At 31.9% G+C, this 20233-nt stretch overlaps 1 protein-coding gene across 1 annotated transcript in view; it reads left to right on the plus strand.

The window, feature by feature from the left end:
- Positions 1 to 20233, plus strand: part of LOC127551343 (contactin-6-like) — a 201439-nt gene that overhangs the window by 172277 nt on the left and 8929 nt on the right. Inside the window, exons 12-13 of the mRNA XM_051981019.1 lie at positions 15674 to 15786; positions 18940 to 19108. Of these exons, the coding sequence (XP_051836979.1) occupies positions 15674 to 15786; positions 18940 to 19108 (282 nt within the window). The remainder of the gene's footprint in view (positions 1 to 15673; positions 15787 to 18939; positions 19109 to 20233) is intronic.

Here is a 20233-nt window from a genome sequence, read left to right on the forward strand (position 1 = left end):
ATGAGTTCCATATATTTAGAAAATTTAGGTCCAGTTCCTGTTTTCTCTCAAGTATTATATTTCCTTTGAACTTTCCAACAACCCTCTGAACTAGAAAGTGACGATTTTTTTTTTCCCTAAGAAAATTTAATCAGACAGGCCAGTTGTCTTGAAAAGCAAAATAGCATAAGGGTTAAAGGGCTAAATCTGGAGTTGAGAATACTTGTGTTCCAATATGGCTCTGCCACTTACTAGCTTTATAGTCATGAACCAGTCAATTTATTGATCCAGAGATTTTTAATCTAAAAAGGATAATATTGGAAAGTTGAAACAAATAATCTTTAAATTCTGATAAAACTCTAAATCTATGATTCTTAGATCCTACATGTCTCTTCCTTAACATTACAAAGCTTGAGTAAGTAACAATATTAAAATCCACTTATTGAAAGAGAAAGCAGGGGAATAATTTTTGCAACCAGTTTTAGATAAAGGCCCTATTTCTCAAATATATAGAGTACTGAGTAAAGTTTATAAGAATTCAAGTCATTCCCCAATTTATAAATGATCAAAGAATATGAACAGGTAGTTTTCAGATAAAGAAATTAAATATTTTTATTAATATGAAAAATGTTCTCAGTATGAATTAGAGAAATACAAATTTAAACAATTTTGCCTATCAGCTTGGCTAAGATGATATAAAGGAAAATGAAAAAAAATTGGAGAAGATGTGGGAAAATTGAAGCAATTGTTGTTAGTTCTAAACTGATGCAAACATTTTGTTCAGCTATTTGGAACATGGATCAAATGACTATAAAACTATAATACTACCACTAAGTCTATATCCTAAAGATATCATTAGAAAGGAAAAAGAACCCACAAATACAAAAATATTTATAGCAACTCTTTTTTATGTTGATAAAGAATTAGAAAATGAAGGATGTCTATACATTAGAAAATGGCTGAAAAGTTGAGGTATAATGAATGTAATGGAATACTATTGTTATATAAGAAATAATGAGCAGTCAGATTTCAGAAAAATCTGAACTTAAATGGACTGATGCTGAGTGAAATAAATAGAGCCAAGAGAATGGTGTATTCAATAATGGCAACATTGTGTGGTGATCAACTATGTGAGACTTAATTCTTTTCAGCAATACAATGAAGCAAGACAATTCCAAAGGATTCTTGATGAAAAATGCCATCTGCTTTTAGAGAAAGAACTATGAAGTCTGAATGCTTTTTTTTCTTTCTTGAGTCTTTCACATTTTGATTCTTCTATCATATTGCTAATGTGGAAATATAAGTAATATTATTGTAAGTGAATAACTTGTATCAGATTGCTTGCTATCTTAAGGAGAATTGAGAGGAAAGAGCAAAAATTGGAACTCAAAATCTCATATAAGTGAGTAATATTGAATGGATAGGTATTGGTCTCCTATTTCTTTTACATGATTACTATTCAAACCAAATCTGCCATTCAGATTTTCTTCTATGGAATGGAAATGACAATGTATACATCATAACTATTTTTGATGGATTTTGTTATCTTGAAGAAATTTCACCTTTATATGAATTTTGGCTATTTTTTTTTCACTATAAGGATATTTACCAATTTAATCATGCTCCTTTTTGAATCAAGTAGTGTTTTTAAAGATCATAGTTTTAAGCTGTAGGAATCTCAGAGCACAGTTATATAAATTCTCTCATTTTAAAATTGAGGTTTAGAAAGAAGAAACAGCTTGTTTATACCATAGAAAATGTAACAGCTGGGATTCCAGCCCAGGTATCCTGAGTCCAAATTCAGCAGTCTCTCTTTCTTTCACTATTATGGTATACCATTTAATGCACTGATAAGTTCAAAATTCCAGGAAAGGAATCTGGGAGTTAGAGCTTAAGGGTTTTGGATATCTAATCACCATCTCTGTTTATAGTTAAGAAGACTATGACCCAGAGAAATTGACTTACCCTAAAGATATATAATTATTAAATTATGAGATCAAGATTAAAAATCAGTTTCTTTTCCTTTAGTTCCTATATTCATTTTTTATGATATTGTAATTTCCCAAAATCTCAAGAAACCATTGGACTCCATATGCTATCCATATCTAATATAGGTATTCTTTTTCAGAGCTGGTATCTGGATTATCTTTGGATAGTCAAAGATAGCAAAAAACCTGGATTCTCCACATAATTAGATTATCATTTTGTTAATTTAAATGTACATAATCTAATGAGTTGCATGAATATTTAATATTAAATTTATCATAACACATTCAATAAAGAAAATTCACAAAGTACTTGCCCTCAAAAAAGTAAAAAAAAAAAAAAACTAACAATAAAATATCATAAATGCACACACACACACACACACACACACACACACACACACTATGGTACAAAGTTGCCTTAGATGGTATTAATAATTTAATTGGTTAGATAAATCCTAGTGGGGGGAGGAATATTTCATCCCTCCAAATTTATCTCAAAGATATAGTATATGCAGAACAGTTAAACAAGTAGGAACTTCTTTCCCCAATCTTGTTCTGTTACTCCAAAGCATTGGCCCAAACCACATTGTTTTGTTTTGTTTTACTTTTTCCCTTTTATCTGCCAGTTACAATTCATCTTATCTTTTTTATTGACCTTTAACAAGTACTACTTTTTCCATAAAGCAACTGTGTATCCTCTAAGGTATAAATGCTTCTCTGCCCTCTCCCAAAGTTCTTGTACCCACCTGTTTTTCCTTTCCTGTGGCCTAATTGATTCTGTTCTTAACACCATGATATTTCAGTGTGTGATATAAATCTCAGGGCTCAGAAAACTTGGGTTAAAGTCATAAATATAACTATGAGATCTTAAGTCATTTTATTTCTCACTACCTTTAAACAACCCTTTAAGATTATAGCATTAGTGAAAGACATCCCTACAATGATGAAATCATATAGTTGTTCCACTCTACCTTTATAAAAGGACTCTAGACTTCCAGGGGTGGATCCAAGATGGTGGAAACAACACATGTTTTTTTCTGACCTTCTCCTACACCCCTCAGACTAATTAGAAAATCTATCTTCTGAATTAGCTCTGGACTGGCAGAACTCACAGATTTTTGGAGTGCAACAAATTACCAGCAGAAGATAATTTTAAGGATCACCAGAAAAGTTTTGTTACAATCAGAAACAGTAGGAAGGCAGCCAAGCCAAAATAGCTGAGCACAAATGGAAACACAGAGTACACAGAGTCTTGAGGTGGTGTGGACTCCATTAGTGGTACAGACCCCATGGGTAGTGTGGGTTCCACATGGCAGAGAATCCATGGGAAGGAATCTACAGTAGCAGTGTTGGCCACTCTGCCCTGGCTGCAAGCCAATAGATCAGGAGAGAATTTATAAAACATCTAATTCAAACAGAAAAAGTAAATAGTGAATCCTGGAATGCCAGAATCTCACAGGACCTGGCCATACTCACCCAGCACCTGGAGTGAATCAGCACTGACCAAACACAGCCCTCCATGGCTGCTTATAGAGGAAGCTGCTGCTTGTAGAGGAAGTTTGGAAAACCTCCCCAGTCATAAAAGTGGATCTTAATTTAAAAAAAAAATGAGTAAAAAAGTAAAGAGAAGTCTGATGATAGACAGCTTCTATGGTGAAAAAGAAGAACCGATATCAAACCCAGAGGAGACGTAAAGGCAGATTGTCTCCAGATGAAGCCCCAAAAGGTGATAAAATCTGGTCCCTATCACACAAGGCTCTCCTAGAAGAAATTTAAAAGGAAATTAAAAGAGAGCTAGAAGAAAAAATTAGGAAAGGGAATTAAAACTTTGCAGGGTTGTTTGAAAAAGGCATATAGCTCATTAAAAGATAGATTTGAGAAAATGGAAAAAGAAAATAACTCCCAGAAAAAAAAAAAAAAACAGAATTTGTGAAACATAAAAAGAAAATAACTCCTTAAAAAATGGAATTTGTGAAACAGAAAAAAAACTCCACAGAACAAAACAACTCATTTTAAAATTCAATTGGACAAATACAAAAAGAAGTTTAAAAAATAAGATAAGAAAGTAATTCACTAAAATTAAGAACTGAACAAATGGAAGTGAATAACTCAATTGAGCAACAAAGAATCAGTCAAGCAAACCCCCCCCCAAAAAAAGAAAAAAATACAAAAACATATAAAATATATAATTGGGAAAACAACTGACCTGGTAAAAAGATCTAGGACTTACAATTTAAGGATTATTACACTCCCAGAAATCCTTGACAAAAAAAAAAAAAAAAAAGAGCCTAGACACTATTTTTCAGGAAATCATCAAAGAGAACTACCTGGATGTAATAGAAACTGCCTAGATGTCTTAGAAGGTTAAATGACCATTGAAAGAATATTTGGAATGCCTCCTGAAAGAGACCCAAAAATTAAAACTCCAAAGATTATCATGGCTAAATATTACTGGACCAAGGAAAAAATATTATAAGCAGCCAGAAAGAAACAATTAAATTACCAAGGAAACAAATAATGATTACTCAGGACTTAGCAACTTCCACTTTAAAGGATGAAGGTGCCTGGAATCTATTATTCCAAAAGGCAAAGGAACTTGGAATACAACTAAAAATAAATTACCCTGCTAAACTGAGCATTTTTTTTTCAGAAGAAGATGGACATTCAATGAAACTGGTGAATTCCATTTATTTTTGATGAAAAACCTAGAGCTAATTTTTTTTAAAAAGCAAGTGCAGAATAACAAAAGTAGTAAATGAATTTTTTTTTCAGATCATGATGCAATAAAAGTTGTATTCAATAAAATGCCTGAGAAAAATAGATCAAAAAGTAATTGGTAACTAAGTAATCTCATCTCAAAGAATGAATGAGTGAAATAGCAAATCAGACACAATCAAAAATTTCATCCAAGAGAATGACAATGAGACAAAATACCAAAATAAATACCAAAATGTGTGGGATGCAGCCAAAGTAGTAATAAGGGGAAATTTTATATCTCTAGATGCTTATTTGCATAAAACAGAGAAAGAGAAGGTCAAAGATATGGACTTTCAACTAAAAAGCAAGAAAAACAACAAATTACCCCACAATCAAATACAAAGCTTGAAAGTCTAAAAATGAAAGGAGAGATCAATAAAATTGAAAGTAAAAAGAAAACTATTGAATTAATAAGTAAAACTAAGAGTTAGTTTTATGAAAAAGCCAACAAAATAGATAAATCTTTAGTTAATTTGATGAGAAACAGGAAAGAGGAAAATCAAATTGTTAATCTCAAAAATGAAAGGAGAGAACTATCCACCAACAAAGAGGAAATTAGAGCAATCATCAAGAGTTACTTTGTCCAACTTTATGCCGATAAATTTGGCAACCTATGTGAAACAGAGGAATACATACAAAAATATAGATTGCCTAGATTAACAAAAAAGGAAATAAATTACTTAAATAGTCCCATATTAGAAAAAGAAATGGAACAAGCTATTAATCAAATCCATTAAAAAAAAAAAATCCCCAGGACCAGATGGATTTACATGTAAATTCTATCAAACATTTAAAGAACAAGTAACTCCAATACTATATAAACTCTTTGAAAAAATAGTGAATGAAGGATTCCTACCTTATTTCTTTTATGATACAGATATAGTGATGACAGCAAAACAAAGATGAGTCAAAAATGAGAAAGAACATTACAAATCAATCTCCCAAATGAATATGGTTGCCAAAATCTTAAACAAAGTATTAGTAATGGGATTACAGAAAGTCATGCCCAGAATAATACACCATGACCAAGTATGATTTATACCAGGAATGCAGGGCTAGTTCAGTATTAGGAAAATTATTAGCATAATTGACTATATCAATAACCAAATTAACAAAAATCATATAATATCTCAATAAAGCAGAAAAAACATTTGATAAAATCTAATACCCATTCCTAATGAAAACATTAAAGAATATAGGAATAAATTGACTTTTCCTTAAAATAGTAGCATCTACATGAAACTATCAGCAAGCATCATATGTAATGGGTATAAACTGCAACCATTTATTTTACCCATTCTCAATAAGATCAGGGGTGTAACAAGGCTGCCCACTATCAACATTACTATTAAATATTGTATTAGAAATGCTAGCTTTGGCAATAAGAGAAGAAAAAGAGATTAACAGAATTAGAGTAGCTAATGATAATGCAAATTATCACTCTTTGCAGATGATATGATGGTATACTTAGAGATTCCTAGAGAATCAAGTAAAAAAAGTACTAGAAATAATCCAGAACTGTAACAAAGTTGCAGGATACAAAATACATCCACATAAATCATCAAAAGTTTTACATATCACCAACAAAATGCAACAGTAAGAGATACAAAGAGAAAATCCATTTAAAATAATTGTTGATAGTATAAAATATTTGGGAATCTACCCGTCAAAGGAAATTCAGGAACTATAAGAACAAAACTACAAAACACTTTCCATACAAATCAAGTCAGATCTAAACAAATGGAAAAATATCAAGTGTTCTTGGATAGATCAAGGAAATATAATCAAGATGGCAATATTCCACAGTTGTTCTCAAAGTGTGGTGCAATGAATCCTGGAGGGTCTCTGAAATCCTTTCAGAGGGTCTACAAATTCAAAATTAGTTTTTTTTCTATTTATGATAAATATCTATTGTGTAACCCATATAAACAATAACTCTTTAGATATATTCTCAATAGTTATTAATACAGTAAAGATAATGAGAAAAAGAGTTTGAGAACCACTGCCCTAAACTAACCTATTTATTTAATGTTATTCCAATTAAAGTCCCTAAAAATTATTTTACTGAATTAGAAAAAAATAACAACAAAATTCATCTGGAAGAACAAAATGTCAAGAATTTCAAAGTAATTAATGAAGTGAAAAGCAAGTGAAGATGTCCTAGCTGTACCACATATAAAATTAGCAGTGGTCATCAAAATCATTTGGTACTGGCTAGGAAATAGAGAAGTTGATCAGTGGAACAGTTTAGGTTCACAGAACAAAGCAGTCAATCATGATAGCAATCTAGTATTTGACAAACCTAAAGGCCCAGCTTTTGGGATAAGAATTCACTATTTGACAAAAATTGCTAGTAAAATTGAAAACTAGTTTGGTAGAAACTAGGCATTGACCCATACTTAACACCGTATACCAAGATAAGATCAAAATGGGTTCATAATCTAGGTATAAAGAATGAGATTATAAATAAATTAGAAAAATATAGGATAGTTTACCTCTCAGACCTGTGGAGGAGGAAGGAATTTGTGACCAAAGAAGAACTAGAGATCACAATATACTTTATTTTGATTATATAAAGTTAAAAAGTTTTTGTACAAACAAAAGTAATGCAGACAAGACTGAAAGAGAAGCAATAAACTGGGAAAAGAGTTTTACCTCTATAGTATCTGATAAAGGCCTCATTTCTAAAATATATAGAGAATTGACTCAAATTTATGATGGTTCAAGACTTTCTCCAATTGATAAATGGTCAAATAATATGAATAGACAATTTTCAGATGAAGAAATTAAAACCATTTGTAGTCACATGAAAATGTGTTCCAAATCACTATTGATTAGAGAAATGCAAATTAAGACAGCTCTGAGATACTATTACACATCTGCTAGATTGGCTAAGATGACAGGAAAATATAATGACAAATGTTGGAGGGGAAGTGGGTAAACTGGGACATATACATTGTTGTTGGAATTGTGAAAGGATCCAATGATTCTGGAGAGCAGTTTGGAACTACACTCAAAAAGTTATCAAACTGTGCATACTCTTTGACACAGCAGTGTTTTTATTTAGATTATATCCCAAATAGATCTTAAAGGTGGGAAAGGGACCCATATGTGCCAAAATGTTCGTGGCATCCCTGTTTTTAGTGGCAAGAAACTAGAAACTGAGTGGATGCCCACCAATTGGAGAATGGCTTAATAAATTATGGTATATGAATGCTATGGAATACTATTCTTCCGTAAGAAATGACCAGGAGGATGATTTCAGAGAGGCTTGGAGAGACCTACAAGAACTGATGCTGAGCAAAATGAACAGAACCAGGAGATGATTATACATAGCTACAACACTATAGAATGATCAGTTCAGATAGATGTGACTCTCTTCAACAATGAGAGGATTCAAACCAGTTGCACTTTGACAATGATGAACAGAATCATCTACATACAGAGAGAGAACTGCGAGAACAAAATATGGAACACAAGATAGTATTCTCACTCTATTGTAATTTGCTTGCATTTTGTTTTCTTTCTCAGTTTTTCTTTTTCTTTATTCTTGATCTGATTTTTCTTGTGCAGCAAGATAACTGTATAAATATACATACATATATTGGATTTAATGTATATTTCAACATATTTAACATAATATTATACTACCTGCCAGCTAGGGATGGGGGTGGGGAGGAGGGGAAAATTTGGACCAAAATGTTGGGCCCATTTCAACAATATCTGGGTATATGGTGTTAGATGTGGGTCAATGCCTAGCTTCTGCCAAGAGTTTCTATTCTTGAGGAACTCACAGACAAATAACATGAGGGGGACAACTTGCAAATAATCATATATAAAATTCATATTGTGGTAAATTGTTCCAATGCATAAAATATACTTTTTGAGTCATTCCTCCAAAATCTTTATTAGATCCTGTTGTGCATTCTTTACTATTTACTGTTCTTCTTATTTGGTTGTGCTTATTATGTCCTCTTTTCTGATTTATTTTTTATTTCCCCCTCCCCTTTCTCTCATAAAAATGCTTCCACTTTTCTTTATATTCACTTATGTTATTTTCCTTCTTTCCACTCCTGTTTCTCAGCGCAGTGTCACATCCTTGCTAGATGCTAATTAATATCTGTGGAATGCAACTATTAAAATAAGAACTATATTTAATATTTCTATAGTGTCTAACAATTTCCCAGGAGTTTGCATGACACTATGATTTGTCATGAATGCAATATGGAGAAAAGAAGGGTATTTAGTTTCATCTTTAATGTGTAATGTCAGTGTGATGATAGATTGACAAGTCATTTAATGTCTTTGAACCTTTTGTCTTTAAGATGGAATGGGGGAGGGATGTAAAATGATTTGTGTGGTAACTACCTTGTAGAGTTGTGATAAGGCTCAAATAAAGTCAAGCAAATTTCATATACTGCTATGTAACATTTTACTACATAAATATGTAGTATTTTTTTACTACATATTTTACTGAACATTTACTACACATTACTACATATTTACTATATAAATAAATAAACATAAATACTACATATGTGTATAAATAATAACGAGCATATAGAGAGAGACAAAAATAAAGAGGCAGTTACACGTACATATACACATATACACATATGTACAGATCTACATATATGCATATATACACATACATACACACATACAAGCAAACTATGTGTCAGATATATTAACTCATTTGATCCTCATAACAATTCTGAGAGGGTGGTGCTATTTTTATATTTATTGATAGCACAAATATATTTTACAGTTAAGAAAACTGAGATAAACAGATTAAGTGATGTGCCTCAGGTCACACAGCTTGTAAATGTCTAAGACTATCCAGGTCTATCCTGATTCCTGGTCAGAAAGTCTATCATAGCTGCAAGATAGGTTGTAATAGTTCCATTTAAGAGTAAGGAAATTGAGTCTTACAGAAGTACATTTACATGTACTTACATTTACATTTGGTAAATGATGATATAGGATAATTTTATAATCCATTGGAGACAATTTGATTCCTACTTCAAAATCTTCCACTCCATCACAATGCTTAAGGATTAAAATGTAAATGAACTAGTTTAGTCCCAAACAAAGGAAGTTTGTTATTTTAAGCCATCTGATAATAGATATTATGCTATTCCTCTCTTCAATGGCATGTCACCAATTCTTTTAAAAATGTCATATTTTTGTAATTTTTAGAATCATAGTTCCACATCTGGAATGAACCCCAGGAAATAATAGCATTATTTTACAAGTTAAGAAACTGAGGGCTGATCACATTGTTCTGGCCCAAAGACATGAAGATAGTATGCATGAGAAAGGATTTAAACTGAAAGTCTCTGACTGCAATGCCAGGATAGTGTCACATTGCTTACAAACTGAATACAGAGATAATGAAAATACATGACAATCCCTATGTATAACTTCAAAGTCTTTCTCCTTCACCTTTACAAACATGATTTCTTTTTAAGCCAGCCCTAGAAAAAGGCTGGTAATTTAGAGAGACATAGGCATACCCTGGTAGAGAAAAAAAAAAAAAAACTGTTTGGAAATGTGATTGTATTGGGATCCTGACTTTGGCTGACAAGCACTCTATGTAGGATTCTTTCTTCTTGTAAATATGCAATCAATCCTTATTCAGACATAAAGGAAACATTAAGCTTTTATTTCATCTTGTGCCATTTTTTTTCCTATCTCTTGCCCAAATGTCAACCTCATGCTGTTCCTTAGAAGTGCAACATAAGAAGTTGTTTTTGAATTGAGTTCACAGTGTGAAGTACAGTCAAATATAAATGCCATCTACAGAAAAATTGATCACAAAGAAACCATTAGTGTGCTGAAAGGCTGTTGTCATGTCATTGTGTCATCCGGTTAATGGGAAATTATCTAAAATATGGTACAAAGAATAAAAGGTAATCCACTATAATGATTCATGTTGTTTGTATTTATACTCACTAATTTAATTCATTGTTAAGTACCATCTGCTTAAGAGCAAAAGATACCAAGACAAAAATGACTATGGTCCCTGCCCTCAGCTAACTTATATTCACTTATATTCTAAAAGAGGTTTCAGAGCATTTGCTTTCCAGAATCTTGCTTCCATAAAGTCCATTGCTAGCTATTTTTGGTTAATTCTATCAAATGAACTAATCTTACATTTTAAACTGTGATCAAAAGAGAATAATGGCAGTACAAGTGATAACACTGCCAAATTGGAGAAGTAAATAAAAATTAGTTTTCATAATTCATATTTTGTATCAAATGTATGTATATCATATATTGTATATGTTGTCATCTTTCCTTGTAATCACCAAATAAAAATAATAAAAATTGTCATTTCTGTGATTTTTATCAATATGTGAGATTCCTGGTAAGGTAAGTCCCTCCACTAACAAATATGTGCAATTTGTATGTAAACGATGATCTTAGAAAGTGGTCTGGGCAAATTTAGAAGTTTATTTAATTATGGTTCGATAACTAGTGTATATCTGAAGCCTAATTTGAACCCAGATCTACATCATCTTAATGCTGGCTATCTATTAAACTATGTTGACTTTCAACTATTTTTTGTAATTCAATATATTTACATATAATATTACAGGAAATTGTCAAAAAAATTAAAGTGAGTGTTGTAAACATTATCAACTCCATTTATATGTAAATAGATATGTACATAATTGAATAATTTTAATAAATTTAAAAATCACTTATTACATTCTAAAAATCACTTATTAAATACTTATCTATTAGAAGTAGATATCAAAAATCAATGTGGGTCTTACTTTCAAGAAATTTTTATTATAATGGGAAAAAACAGCCCTAAGAGGTTTCAGCTACAAGTCAGATAGAAAGGTATCATTCAGGAAAACATATGGCAAAAGCATTCTTTACTGTTAATTCAGGAGATTAAAAAATATAATTTTCTAATATAGATAGGAAATTGATGGTCTTAAGGATTGGGTAACCTTCCCCATGTAACACGGTGGGCATGTAACAGTACTGACTGAAACCTCAATCTTTTTTAATTACACCATAGTCTTTTCATTACACAAAAATGTTTTTCACATAAAAAGAGGAGGGTGAAAGAAAATTGGTTCTTCCTCAGTATCTTAGATTTTTATTTTTAATGAATTTATCCTCATGAAATTTCTATGGGGATAGTTATGAAGCAAAATGTTTATCTCAGGAAAGATGAAGAAGCAATGACAGGAAGATAAGGATATTTAATCAAGACTGCAGAATCCCTGACAGAGTATGAAGGAGAAGCTGCTTTCCTGGTTCCCACTTGATGTTCCATCAACCAGCTCATGTTGTTGGAAAGAGCACTTTTTCTTTATAAAACAAATACAGGATAGACAGCAATAAATGAAACCTTCAGAATCCATCATTGCCAGTGACAGGAAAAGAGTAGATTTATATTTGCTCAGTATTGATCGCATGTGAAGCTGCTAATGTGTGGGCTTAGTTTTAAAGAACACAGAAACAAAGGAAACCATCAAAACTGCATCCCTGGGATTAAAACAGCTCTCCTGGAATTCCTGTATCATTTCAACAGTTAAAAAAATTGAAAAAGGCACCTTCAACTCAGTTGAGGGAAAATGGATTCATAATTATTACTGTCACCATTGTAGTTCTAGAAAGAAAGACAATTCCTAAATTTATTGAGTCCTTATTGAGTGCAAATTCTTATTTTTCTTGAATTGTTATTAGATACATTATGTTCAAAAAAGTAAGTCTGATATGACCAAATGAAGACATTTTTGTTGATGGCAACAATGTATAGGTAGTTGTTAATTTTGTTTATTAACACTAACTCAATCAGCAAAATGAGCATTTGTATACAACATAATACTCCAAACACTCTGCTAATGGCTGGTGTTAGAAGGAAAAAATTAAAAATAGTCTTTAGCTTCAAGGAATGTATATTCTATTGGAGGAGAAAACAGGTACATATAAAGATGTCTTTCTCCTCATTGGTGAGGAGGAACAGATAGAGTTGTAAGGAAGGGGAAAAAGAGAAATCTAATTTCTTGGGGTTCTCAACCTCAACTCAATAGAGCCCTAGATATTTGTCATAGAAGCATGTCTTAAGTCTCTAGCTGGAAATCAGGACTTGATGAGTATTGCCAGAACCTTTCATATCAGCTTTGTTCAACATTTTTTCCCTTCCATCATTTACTTGAAGAGGGAGAGCAACTTGGAACTATACCCAAAGAGCTATCAAACTGTGCATATCCTTTGACCTAGCAGCGTTTCTATTGAGCTTGTATCCTAAAAAGATCATAAAGAAGGGAAAGGCAGCCACATGTGAAAAAATTTTCATAGCCCCTTTTTTAATAGTGGCAAGAAATTGAAAATTGAGTAGATGCCCATCAGTTGGAGAATGGCTGAATAAGTTATGGTCTATCAATGTTATGTAATATTATTGTTGTGTAAAAAATGATCAGTAGGATGATTTCAGAGAGGCTTGGAGAGACGTACATAAACTGATGCTGAGTGAAATAAGCAGAACCGGGAGAACATTATACATGGCAACAGCAAGATTATATGATGTTCAATTGTGATGGACATGGCTCTCATCAACAATGAAATGATTGATGCCAGTTCTCATGTTCTTGTGATGAAGAAAATCATTTACACCTTGAGAGAGGACTGTGGGAACTGAGAGTGGATCACAACATAGTGTTTTCCCTCTTTTTGTTGTTTTTTCTTGAATTTTGTTTTTTTTTCTCATTTTTTCCCTTTTTGATCTGATTTTTCTTATGCAGTATGATATTTGTGGAAAATATATAGAAGAATTACACATGTCAAATATTTGTTGTTATATTGAATTGCTTGCTATCTAAGGAAGTGGGTGGGAGAAGGAGGAGAAAATTTGAAACACAAATATTCATATAGCACTTATTATGTTTCAGATACTGTGCTGAGTACTTCAAAATTATTTTATTCTCACAATAAACCTTGGAAGTAGATTTTATTATTATCTTCATTTTCCAATGAGGAAACTGACAGAAATATAGTTTACGTGACTTGTCCGAGTCGTGTGGTTAGAAAGTATCTGAGGTCAAATTGACTAAGATGACAAGAAAATATGATAAATATTAGAAGGGTTGTGGGAAAACTGGTGAACTAATGCATTTTGGTGGAGCTGTGAAAGGATCCAACCATTCTGGAGAACAATTTGGAGATATACCCAAAGGGCTATCCAACTGCATATCCTTTGATCCAACAGTGCCATTACTGAGTCTATATCCCAAGAAGAGGGGGAAAGGACACATGCAAAAATATTTATAGCAGTTCTTTTTGTATTGGCAAAGAATTATAAAATAGGTATTTGCCCATAAATTAGAGAATGGCTAAATAATCTGTGGCATATGAAGGTAATGGAATATTGTTCTTTGAAAAATGATGAATAAGCTGATTTTAGAAAGACCTGGAAAGATTTACATGAACTGATGCTAAGTGAAGTAATCAGAATCAAAAATACATTGTGCACAGTAACAGCCAAAATGTGTGATAATCAAGTATGCAAGACATGGTTCATCTCAGTGGTACAGTGATCTCAGGCAATCCCAATAAACTTTAGACAGAAAATGCTATCTGCATCAAAAAAAACAAAACAAAACAAAAAAAAAAAAAAAAAAACAACTATGGAGATTGAATGTAAATCAATGCATGTCATGTCCACTTCTTTTACATGGTTTGTTTTCTTCTCCTATGGTTTTCCCTATTCTGATTTTCTCCTCTCAATATGATTCATAATGACATGTGTACTAAAAGTAAAATGTAAAAAAAAAAAGAAAGTGTCCAAGGTCAGAATTTAACTCATATCTTACTGACTCCTGATCCAACCCTTTTATTTACTGCTACCTAAAATAATCACAAAGAATGACAATTTAGAAGGAACTTGTGGACAACATTACATTCCAATGTTGAGTATATATATATATACATATATATATATGCCCTTTGCTTTTTATTAATGTATGTATTTTCTCCATTGAAGAAAATTGTAACTTGTAACTTATCTATGCTTATTCTATGGAATTCCTATTTATATGTTTCCATAAATTCCTTCTAGGAAGTTTGCTCAGCATCCATGGGCTATTCTTAGATTTTCTTGACATAGTATGTGTCCTAAGATTATAAATAGATTATCTATCATATGTTTCTTACACTCTTGCCCATCTACTTTTTTCCACAGTGATGTGTTTACAATGATATAACTTGTGACACTCCTGCATCTTATTTATTCATTTTATTTCCTTCTGCTCATTCCAATATGTGCCATCCCCTTCTCCTTTTGTTAATTTTTAGTTTTAATTCTTCAAAAAATGTGGCATTCCTTTTCTCAAAGACATTATATGCCATCAGAAAAAATTTCTTGTTAAATCTATGTGTGTATAATATGTGTGCATGTGTGCTTCAGAGATAAACTTCACCCTTTAGAAAACAGCATATATTTTGTGGTTTATATTTTAGATGGAAATAGTAAAAATGGCAATGGTAAGGTAAGGGGGTGATATCTGAAAAGGAATTTTGGCTGTATTGTTGGCAAAATGGCAATGAGTGTATTGAGACTGTCACTTTTTTGGTTTCCATAGATTAATGGTCAATTGGAAAAAAATGTTTAATGATGCCTTCAAACCAGTTACATGCAGTAAGGTAAACAAATTCAACAGCAATTATTAACAAATTAATTTTGAACAAGCATAAAGCCATTATTCATTCAATGTCTTCTCCAAAATACACTCCCAAATGAGTAGAATTTGAATGAATTACCTCACACTGATTAGAATTAATATGGTATTTATAATGGCATTGCAACCATTTAACTCCTTCTAATATTAACCAGCCATGACTTATTTGCCTTTTCATGTTGATGGGTCATTCAACAATTATAAACAGTTTAATATTAATTTGTTTCTTGTGCTTGTATATTTTTGAAGCTCCAAGCCAAGCACCATCTAACATAGCCTGGAAACTGAAAAACTCAAAATTATGTTTGAATTGGGAACATGTTAAAACCATGGAAAACGAGTCTGATGTATTGGGATATAAAGTGAGTATAGAGAAAGACAATTTTTAAAAAAAAATGTCAATTATACCAATATATGTGGGATCTGTTACTTTATGTAATACAGAGCTCTTCTTTAACAAAATCCATGGCTCCATCCAAAAAGAACTTAGTTATATATTGAATATAGTTGAATACATAGTTATATATATATATATATAGTTGAATAGTGAACTGAAATTTAATTGATTATCCAGCATCAGACAGTCTATCTCTGTTAGAGACAAGATATGGATACTGTTCTTCCTGATTTCAAGTCCAGAATTCTAACAATTATAGTTTTTTTTAATAAGGTTCTTGATTATCTTTAGCCTTACCCAATCCTCCAAAAAGGATATATTGTAAGTATCTTACTGCTTTTAGTTTAAATTATTTATAAGTTTACAGAACCATAGATTTAGAATAAGATAGAAACATAGAAAATTTCAACTCCAGTACCCTCTGGTTAGAGGAAAACTGAGGCTTAGAGAGAGAAATTAGAAAGGCAGCATTAGATCCTGAGCCTTCTGGCTCAAAAAATAATTTCACCTCTCTTTTGTAGGTATCACATGTGTTCTCATGAATATAGCTATTTCCCCCAATAGTACAAATCATAACCTTCCATAATTCTTCATTTCACATGATGCTTCTGCCTGTGTCCTTCCCAAATTCTCCATAAATGGATTTCCCAGTGTAGTGTAATCCTAGCTAGCTATGTGATAAAATAGTTTGGTTGTGTTTTTGAAAAAAAAAAAAAAAAACTAGTATTCCATACTAATGAAACAAAGAGTAGTCATTAGAAAAAAATTAATAAGTGCAGAGACAAGTTCATCATCTTAACACATTAGAAGAAGGCACTTGTCTTACCATGTTTATGAAATGATATAACACTGCAGTGAGTTATCTTTTCAAATACAAAAAACATTCATTAGACAGCAGATATATGTGACCCTTTCATTAGTTAATAATAGGTTATGATTCAAATAAGTAAGTCATTGATGGATAAGACTAGAGGGATCTAAGAAGTCTGAGGAAAATACTATTGCTTGTGTTCCAAGAAGGGGGATTCCTGTGACAATAGATAAATGATTTAGTAGAAATTCAGTCAAGGATACCAGAGTAAATGATTTCAACTTTCATCAGTGTTAATGGGTATCATTTCTTGGCAGATAAATATTCAAGTATTTGAAACTTGTCCAAACTAAACATTAACTTCACAGTAAGCTTTAAAGATAAAATCATCAAGCTACATAATTAATTAAGATAAATTGTGTGATTTTAGATGCAGTGGCCAAAAAATAATTTAGTAAGAGCAACTAAATTTTAAGAAAAAGTATTATCTCTTTAATTTATTTTGTGAAGAATAAGCTACACATTGGTAATATGATTATTCTATCATTCAATTCAGTTCAACAATCATTTATCAAGCACTTAATATATATATAAAGTGCTGTTCTAGGTGTTGTACTATACAAAATGTAAATGAAATATAATTTTGGAGTTTTCAGTCTAGGAGGAGAAAACAGAATATGCAAAAATGAATAATTATAACTCTGGAATTGTATCAATAATTTATTATGTTGCTTTCTGATACAATTCGCTCTCCCCTAAAATCCTTCATAACTTATTTCACTATGCTCATACCCAAAGTTTATGCTACAATACATCTGAACACAGTTCATGTCTAGGAAACAATTTAGGTGAGTAAAAAATACCTTAGGTACCATAAATCAAGGGTACCAATTAATTTATTGTCATGGTACTCCTTTATTCCCATCCTTTTCCCCAAATATATATAAAAAAAAGTCATAATGGAGCATAAAATCCAATCTAAAACTATCTCTATTCCAATAAGTCCCAGTTTCATCCTCCAAATATCTTCTCAATGCTTAGGCATCCTCTCAAATGAGAAGTGCAACAAAAGAAGTGTCAATTTATTATTATTTCCTCATCCTTTAATTTTAGTTTACGGACAATCCTCTTTCTGATTACAGCTAGCCAATACTTGAGTATTTCCTTTCCAATCATCAATAAATACCTATTCTTGTATTAGAAAGCTACATTCTAGAATTCTTGGTATTTAAATTACCTATGAAACAAATTCAAATATTGGAGCTGTAAAAGAATTTCTTTTTAATTAGAAGATTTAATTTTGGAAATATGTTATGATAGAAGTTCCACCTAATCAAATTACATGGTTGGGATTTAGGAGAGACTGCTACACAAATCTTTTCTGCTGACCTCAATTGTCTTCAGCTAGAAAATGTTCTACTCCATTTGGGGAGAGTGTGTTCTAATGCTCTAAAATCCATTTAGAGTCAATATTTAAAGTTATTTGGAGTAGTTTAGGGAAAATGTAGGGCGATTCCTGCCTCTACTACACCATCTTAGCTCTGTCTTACCCAGGGAAGATTATTACAGACACTAAGCTAAGGCCTAAGGACAAAAATTCTAGGCAATTAGTCAAATATCCTCAGAGTTCATATTTTATTGGAGGTAGAACTTCTACCTCCATTAAAATATGAACTCTGAGTAAGCTGTAGAAGAGAGAGCTGAGAAATGATTAGCAACTCACTTCTAGGCAGGATCAAAAGTCCACCTATTAAAGTCTGGCCTTATACAGATAAGTGTCCAACATTCCTGTGGGAAAGGAATGAAAGCTAAGATAAAGGCAATACAATGTAAAGTTGACAACAAAATATCAAAAGGAGACCATGTTTTTTTTTCTATCTTTAAAGTTGGGTTCGTGAGAGAGAACCATTACTCTAGCATGCTAGTATCATGAATCAATGTTTCTTCACTTCATATCTGCCTTGTTAAAGTGATCCCATGCTGGGGTCAAGAATTCTTTATCTGGACAAAAGTATGTCTGTTTCCTACCATGTCTGTTTTATTCTAAAACAGCTTTCAATGGTGCCAAGTGCTCTGAGTTTGGTGGTAATGTGGGGAATGTACTCTTCTCTTATCACCCCCACTAAAGGATTGGACTATAGGATTGATTATAGAAATAGAGTGGATTTGTATAGGGAAAATGTTACTAAAGAAATGTCAATATGATTTGCTATGTTATTAGAAATTCATAGAAAGAAAAGAAGAAGCTTACATATAGTTTTAAAAGAAATAAAATCTAGCATTAATGTTCATCTTTATTTTATTTAGATCTTATACAGACAAAACAGACAAAGTAAAACACACATTTTGGAAACAAATAACACTTCTGCTGAGATTCTTGTTCCCTTTGGAGAAGATTACATAATTGAAATAAGAACAGTCAGTGATGGTGGAGATGGTAGCAGCAGTGAAAAAATTAGGATCCCTAAAATATCAAGTAAGTTCCATTGTGACAGCTGTGGGCTAGTTTATTATGCCCAGTGGTAAAAAGAAACAGGAAAGATTGTGAGGTGTTTATTCCTTTTTTAAACAGTGTGAAAAATCAACTGGTTTCTGTTTGAGTTGAAAGTTGTGGGCTACAGGATGTATCATGATGATCCAATTTTTATTACTGGCTTATCAAGCAAGAAGTTGCAATCAAAATGCATAGAAGTTCTTTAGAAAAATGCTCATTTGCCCAACAGATATCAATAAGTTAATTAGTCAATAAATGATGTTTAATCAACTATTATATTTGAGCCATTGTGCACACCACTAGTTACCAAAAGTAAAGCACAGATAGTTTCTATTCTTTTTTTTTTAATTAAAGCTTTTTTATTTTCAAAAGATATGCATGGATAGTTTTCAACATTCAGTCTTGGAAAACCTTAAGTTTGAAATTTTTCCCTCCTTTCTCCCCACTGCCTCCTCTAGATTACAAGTAATCCAATATATGTTAAACATGTGTAATTCTTCTTTACATATTTTCACAATTATTCTGCACAAAAAAAAAAAAAATCAGGTCAAAAAGGGAAAAAAATCGGAAAGAAAACAAAATACAAGCAAATAGCAACAAAAAGAATGAAAATACCATATTGTGGTATATACTCATTTTCCAGAGTCCTCTCTCTGGGTGCAGATGGATATTTTCATCACAAGACCATTGGAACTGTCCTGAATCATGTCACTGTTGAAAAGAGCCATGTCCATCAGAATTGATCATTGTATAATCTTGTTTTCTCCAAGTATAATGATCTCCTGTTCTACTCATTTCACTTAGCATCAGTTCATGTAAGTCTCTCCAGATCTCTCTGAAATCATCTTGTTGGTCATTTTTTTGAACAATAATATTCCATAATATTCATATACCATAACTTATTCAGCCATTCACCAGTTGATGAGCATCCATTAAAATTTTCAGTTTCTTACCACTATAAAAAGGGCTGCCATAAACAGTTTTGTACATGTGGGTCCATTTGCCTCCTTTAAGATTTCTTTGAGATATAAGCCCAATAGAAACACTGCTGGATCAAAAGGTATGCACAGTTTGATAAGTTTTTGAGCATAATTCCAAATTGCTTTC

Source organism: Antechinus flavipes, chromosome 1 (assembly GCF_016432865.1).
Source record: "Antechinus flavipes isolate AdamAnt ecotype Samford, QLD, Australia chromosome 1, AdamAnt_v2, whole genome shotgun sequence".
Classification (NCBI taxonomy): Eukaryota; Metazoa; Chordata; class Mammalia; order Dasyuromorphia; family Dasyuridae; genus Antechinus; species Antechinus flavipes.